Source organism: Helobdella robusta (assembly GCF_000326865.2).
Source record: "Helobdella robusta unplaced genomic scaffold HELROscaffold_14, whole genome shotgun sequence".
In the NCBI taxonomy this organism is placed as follows: domain Eukaryota; kingdom Metazoa; phylum Annelida; class Clitellata; order Rhynchobdellida; family Glossiphoniidae; genus Helobdella; species Helobdella robusta.
Window position 1 is genome coordinate 2,069,866 of NW_008703782.1, and position 7,500 is coordinate 2,077,365.

Below are 7,500 nucleotides of genomic sequence, written 5' to 3' on the forward strand. Positions count from 1 at the left end.
CTGAATGAACTCTGTAGCAGGATTGTAGAAGTTTCGGGTGGCCCATTAGATAAGAGTTATGTAAAGAAATCCTTTTCTATTTTACTTCAAAAATATAATTCTTTCTGTATTTTGGATGGAGCGTTAAAATACCTGTCAGTGCGAAGCGTTTAACATAGATTAAAGCTGAACCCGGATTACTTCCTTATAGTTCTAATCAATTAAGGGTTCATACATACATACATACATACGATATCTTCCGTGTATACACAACATATTGTACAATAAATAAATCATTGTGTACGTTTGTATGCTTAATAGCAATATGCTTAAGTTTGTATTTCGTGTGTATTAAGTATACAAACACATCATTTTGTGCGATTAGATATGAAAATGAATTATTGAATTGTGTTTCTTGTGTATATTCTTTCTATGTGTAGTTTTATGTGTAGTGTAGTTATATATATATATATATATATTATATATATATATATATGTGTGTGTGTGTGTGTGTGTGTGTGTGTGTGTGTGTGTGTGTGTTTTGTGTGTGTGTGTGTGTACAAGTATAAATCGATATACTCATAAACATACACATAAACATACACATGAACGCACGCACACGCTCGCGTAGATGATATTCATAAACTTAATGTATTGGCGATGTAATACACATTATACAATTGTACAAAATGTTTGTTTGCAGAATGGTGCTAATGTTTCTGTGTACATTTGTGTACAATACGCGTATGCATTTTCGCTGTATATACACAAATATATATATATATATATATATACATATATTCAAACATTTACAAATATAGAAAAATATATACAAATATAAACAAACCTATGCAATCATATACAAACATATACAAACATATACAAACATATGCAAACATGTACAAACACATACAAACTTATACAATCAAATTCAAACCTATACAAATATACACAAATATATGCAAACATATACATACTTGTGCAAACATATAAAAATATGCAAACATATACAAACCCATACAATTATATACAAACCCATACAAACATATACAGTCATATACATTGGCTTGTACATTGTTGTAGAGATGCATGTTGTGTTGCTTTCGCCGTTAAATTTAATTTAGGATATGGCACTGGTGCATTTTTTAATTTTTTTAAAACCTTTCCAGACAAAAAAAAATTTTTTTGTCGCTAGCTGCACTCAAGAAAATAATAATAGTATTAATAACAATAATAATTATGATAATAATAATCCTGGGCGTATCCAAGTGGAGGGGGTTTCGGGATTCAACCCCTCTCCCCCAAAAAAAATATATTTTATAATTTAATCTGTTTGATGTTTGCTCAGCGCTATTTTTAAAAAATGTTTAAATTTGTTTAATATTTCTACTTTTAAATAGATATTCTAAAAAATCAAAAATTTCCTCATTGTGCTTCTTGCGACACGTTGTCAACTTTAAAGTTTGGTTATAACATTTTGAATGTTAGGTCTGTTCATGTAGGAAACTAATGAGCTTCAACGTCCTCCACCTTCCTGACCGTAATTGTAGCAGTGACATCTGACACCCTCAAGGCCAAAGTTTACCGTTAATAATAAAATTAAAAATTATAGTAATAGTTATGTATGAACAACATACGGCTGTATGCTTGTCTTTGTGTCTTTGTCCTTGCCTTTGCCTTTGTCTTCATGTCTTTATATGCTCATGCGTTCATGTGTCTGTACATTCTAATGAAACGGAGTTATGGAGTAAATATAGAAACTTTTGCAATGGAATGGAAGCTAGTTCAATTTTTTGAAAAAGCACAAGATGTCTTGTTCGTTTATTTAATCTCAAAAGTATTGCGAAGATTGTGGACAACTCCTGGAAGAATAAATTCATGTTACGTCCCGCTTTTTTTTACCCCGATTTCATTCAGTCATTCAGTTATGTCTAATTTCGTTTAGTTATCTTTTTATTTTTTGTTTATTTGTTGCTCAATTAATTCATTTGGTTTTATATATATAGCAGAATTGTGTAAAGGTTTGAAAGGGCCTTCAGGCAAACAAGAGGTATGGAAAGCTAGTCTTTCGTTCAAAAAATCATCTAAGTACACCCAAGATTTAAGTGATAAAACTTTGTAACCATTTATACACTCTACTTCAAATTTTGGCAAATTTACCAGTATCAAACTGCCACACACACCAAAGCCCACAAGGCCTTAAAAATTAGAAAAATGTTTTTTTAGTTCTTTTTTAGTCATTCCTTCATTCATCTAATTGTTAAGTTATTCATTTTTTAATTTATTCGCTCATTCATTCATTCATTCCTTCATTCCTTCATTCATTCATTCATTCATTCATTCATTCATTCATTCATTCATTCATTCATTCATTCATTCATTCATTCATTCATTCATTCATTCATTCATTCATTCATTCATTCATTCATTCATTCATTCATTCATTCATTCATTCATTCATTCATTCATTCATTCATTCATTCATTCATTCATTCATTCATTCATTCATTCATTCATTCATTCATTCATTCATTCATTCCTTCCTTCCTTCCTTCTTTCCTTCCTTCCTTCCTTCTTTCCTTCCTTCCTTCCTTCCCTTCCTTCCTTCCTTCGTTCGTTCGTTTGTTCATTCATTCATTCATTTATTCATTCATTCATTCATTCATTCATTCATTTATTCATTCATTCATTCATTCATACATTCATACATCCATCCATCCATCCATCCATCCATCCATCCACCCTTCCATCCATCCATCCATTCATTCATTCATTCATTCATTCTTTCATTCATTCATTCATTCATTCATTCATTCATTCATTCATTCATTCATTCATTCATACAGTTAGTCAGTCAGTCATTCATCCATTCTTTTATTTATTTACAAGTTTTCCCATTCTAAAATATTTTACTCTTGCAATTTTTCACGCTGTCAGCTTTCAAAACAAAATTTTTCAGTATCTCCTTGCAAAGTTTTTTCCCAATTTCAGCACTCTTTTTAACGTTCATTCATTCATTCATTCGTCTGTTCGTTCATTCATTCGTTTGTTCTTTTGTTCGTTCTATTGTTCGTTTGTTCATTCATCTAGTTATTCATCCACTAAAATATGTTTTCGATTTTAAAACCTGATGGCTGTTCTTTTTTTCAGACTATCTTCTTAATAATTTCATTTTTATTTTAAAACGTTCAATATAAAAAAATTGATATAAGTTTATATTTTATTAAAATATATAAATATATAAATAAACATTTTTTCAAATGCAGTCGTGATACGTTTAACAAAGCAATCGGTGTGGGATTTCCAAATGGTAAAAGTTAAAAAAACTAAACAAAAACACCCAAATGTCAAACACGTTGAAGCATACAAGCCACAAAAGTAAATATACAAAACTGGATTGTACAATTGATATTTTGTATGAATGAAATGATTGATCGATTTTACTCTCGCAGTGAACTTGAACACTACATGTCATTTGAAACATTCAAGTGTATGCATCCATTAATGTTTTCTTTATTCAGCTTTGTCTTCGAATCAGAAGTCGCAGTTGTTGTTCACCTGTTTAGTTACATTCAATTACACACACGCACACACACATGCGTACCACACACAAACACACACACACATACTTACACAAATCCGTACACATTCTTTAGTTTAAACTATGTTTCAATCCTTTCTTTACCTAACATTTTTCCAGACAACTGCAAATGCAAAGTTAATTCCAACAAATCCTTCCATAATTATTACAGCTAAAACTGTAACAACGTTCATTCAAAGCACACATTTTTCGTAACAGTTTCAAACACCCTATTACTCACAATAGCATAGACAGTATTTGAACCGGGTTATTGAGCAATACAAATGGAAGGTATGTCACTTTCACCGTCTGAGCTCACTGAACCGATAGACTTGACAAAGCCAATTTAGCTATAACGCATGTGTTTTTATACTTACTCAATCACATATTATATGTAGGTACGTATAAACTACTTAGATTACTTACGTATAATCATATTATAATTACAATAAGAGTTTTTTTTTACTTTTTTTAGTATTTTTATATTAAATTTGGTTTATATTTAATAAAAATGCCATTGTTAAATAAAAGAAGTTGCGTCAGAAGTTTGCTGAACATAAATCATTGGTTGTATGAACAAGGAGAGGAAGTATAATTCTTCAAAGTCAGTCAGAGTAAGTGAAATGTTGCTGTGTGGGAATGTGTCTGCATTGATTCGTTTTATGGTTTCTTTGTAGTGTGTTTGTTGTCAACTGTCTTCCAAAACTAGTTTGTTATTTTTATAAAAAAAAATTTTGCGTTACGTAAATGTGTTGTAACTAACAGTTTTCCATGTTGCTATTTACATGTTGTAATTTGTTGTATAAATTATTTGTAAAATTTTATTAAAAGTTTCAACTCAAAACTCTTTCTAAAGAAATAATAAAAAATCGCAACGTCAAAATATATGCTTCGTCATCAAGCCAGAAATTAAAATTGTAATCTGATATGTTTCTCGCTATGATGATTAACATCTGATGATGATGTTGTACACGCAGCACACATGTGTACGCAATACAAATGTACAGCGTACACGGAGAGTAGCACAAAAGGAAAAACGCCATCTTTGATTATGTATTCACTTGTGTACGTCCGGATTCATTTCATACGGCACGTTTCGTGTCTCGTCTGCTTTGAGTCAACCTGAAGTAATGATGTTATGTTACGCGTGTTTCTGTGATGGGCCTCCATCATTAATAACATATCTCTACTGGATAGAATGTGTGTGTCTATGTGTGCGTGTCTGTGTGCGTGTGTATATGTGTATGTGCGTGTTGTGTGTATGTGTGTGTGTGTATGTGGGCGTGTGTGTGTATGTGTGTGTGTGTGTGTATTTGTTCAGTGGTTAATTTGAGTGATTAATTGATGAGTTTGACGAAACGTTTCAAGATGTTAAGCTCTATATTACAGTACAGACTTGTACATAAACATTTTTGTGTAATTTAAGTTTATGTGCAACAAACAGTGTACATACGTAGTTAAACATACAAATACCTTTGTTAATGTTTTGCGTATGTGATTGTTTTTTTAGTGTGCGTGCGTACGTGCAATGCAACACTATGTCATATTAAATTCTCCTTTTATGAAAACAATAAATGCTGTTTGTTATGCTTGTTTGGTTTTAAATAATCCCTTTAATTTTTCGTTTTTTTGATTTTTTCACAAAGTTTTTATTCAAAAAAAACTCTTTTGAACACAAAATTATGATGTATGGAGAGTTTATCAAGTTTAGTTTGTCACTGAAAATCTTACCAATCATAATGAAGAGTGTTCATTTATTGGATATAAAAATGTGCGTGTGTGAGTGTTTGTGTACGTGTGTGTGTTGTGTGTGTGTGTACGTGTGCGTTTGTATGTGTGAAAGTAACTGTGTGTATGTAGTAATTTAAGTTAGAGTTACATCAATTTAAGTTACACCAACTTAATTGGTCCATTGCATAAAATTATGGAAATAAAAAAAAATGAAACCATGAAACGTTGCATGACAACCGTCGGAGTCTCAGAAGTTCAACCCAAACTTGAGTGTACTATCCTGTCTGCCTTATTATTTCTCTTGGTTTCTGTAAGAATTTTTACGTAAAATGTTGTTAAAAATAAAATTAATATTTAAAAAAGTTTATTACAACAGCGGGAAAAATTGCATGAATTTATTTGTTGAAAAACATTTTTGAAATTTTCAATTTTTCAAAAAAAGATGAAGATTTGTTATTTTTCACGGAGCACTTAAGTCCAATTAAAATTCAGTTAATCCTTGCAACCGCCAGCAAATCTAAAAACAATTTTTTATCTAAAAATTTTAAAAAATTGTTTAAATTTTTTTTTTTTAGAAAATATAATTTTTTAATTGAAAAATATAAAAAAAAGAATTTCTTAAAATTAAAATTGGTTTATTTTTTGAAATTTATTTACGAAATTTATTGCGTAGGCAACTAGTGGTGACTAACTTAATGACGATGTCCACTTCACACACACACACACACACATACACACAAACAAACACAAACAGCCCACACACACACATGTCAAATTTTTAATAAAATTCCCAACGAGCTTTCTCTATAATTTTTGTTTTCAAAATTATTTTTCATTTAACATAACTTCTATATAAATTAAGTGACGTAATTCAAGAAATAAATTTTATGAAAAAAAATTCGTGTAAAATATTTTTTGGTTTAGGGTAGGTTTTCACCATTGAAATGTCTAAAAAATGAAAAAAATTTACCTTATCTTATTTAATTTACCTTTTTTTCACTTCTCATAACCATATCGTCCTTTCCTTCTCTCTCTCTCTCTCTTTTTCGCTCTCTCTCTTTCTCTCTTTTCTTTCTTTCTCTCTCTATCTCTTCACTACCATCATTTCTACATTTCTTCTTATTGGATCAATTAATTTCATATGTTGACACACTCTAGAAATGAATAGAATTTTCGCGTATGTTGGGTGTGTGTGTGCTTGTACCTTTGTGTATGTGTTTGTACGTGAGTACGTGTGTGTGTTTATGTGCGTGTGTATGTGTGTGTTTGTACGTGTATATGTGTGTACCTGAGTGTGTATGTGTGTACGTGCGTGTGCGTGTGTGTGTGTGTGTGTGAGTGTGTATGCTATCATATCACAAACCTAAAATAACATTCAGAATATTCAATTCTGGTAATAATTTTGAAATATGGTGCTGCTTATATTTAGATTCATTTTAATATTAACGAACAAACAACTTTGACATTGGTCATTTTAAACTTTGCTTAAATTTTTTAGCTAAACAAATAAAAATAACAGATGACAGTATGTTCAAAATGAATAAAAAATTATACCTCGTCAAAATATCACACTCATAACAGTAGCAGTTACGTCATGAATGTGTGCATAAAAGACAAGGTCGACAAGCTGTCATCTCAAACAATCCCGTCAAAACACACCAGTGCTCACGTCACCCTGTTCAAATGCAAGTCTAAACTCGTCTTAAATGCGTGTAGGCATGCATATAGACATGTTGTGTAATTACCATTTTTATTTCTTTTTCAGTGGGGGATGAGTTATAAAATTCTCAAATTAATGACATATCTTATTAACTTTTGTTTACTTTATTACTCTATATTTCGTAGAACCTCCTACATTTTGTTGTTTATAGTCTGGTGGGGAATGCATTAACATAATATACAAATGTAATTTCCATTGTACAAAAGTCTCCAGCTTGTAAGAACCACTTTAAGATCCATTTTGAAATAGCATCTGGTTCGTATTACAATTTTTACATTATTAATGTTATATCCACTTGAATGGTTGATTTGCGCTATATAATTAATATCAATTAATTATTATTACCAGGATGATTTGTTATCTTTGCTGTATTTGTCATCTTTGTAAAACTGGAGTCTCATAGACATTGAGGCCCATGCCAAACAAGCCCCTCCTGATACCTGACACCGACTCCAGAGCTTCCGGTGCCTAATCAAAGTAATCAACAAAA

The 7,500-nt window shown here is 30.8% G+C and overlaps 1 protein-coding gene across 1 annotated transcript in view; it reads left to right on the forward strand.

Moving 5' to 3' along the window:
- HELRODRAFT_168871 (hypothetical protein) overlaps positions 1-4 on the forward strand; it is a gene marked incomplete at both ends in the record, with an annotated part of 330 nt that extends 326 nt beyond the window's left edge. The window contains one exon of the mRNA XM_009014723.1: positions 1-4. This exon is cut by the window's left edge and continues 326 nt beyond it. Coding sequence (XP_009012971.1) covers positions 1-4 — 4 coding nt within the window.
- Between the last annotated feature and the right edge of the window lie 7,496 nt (positions 5-7,500).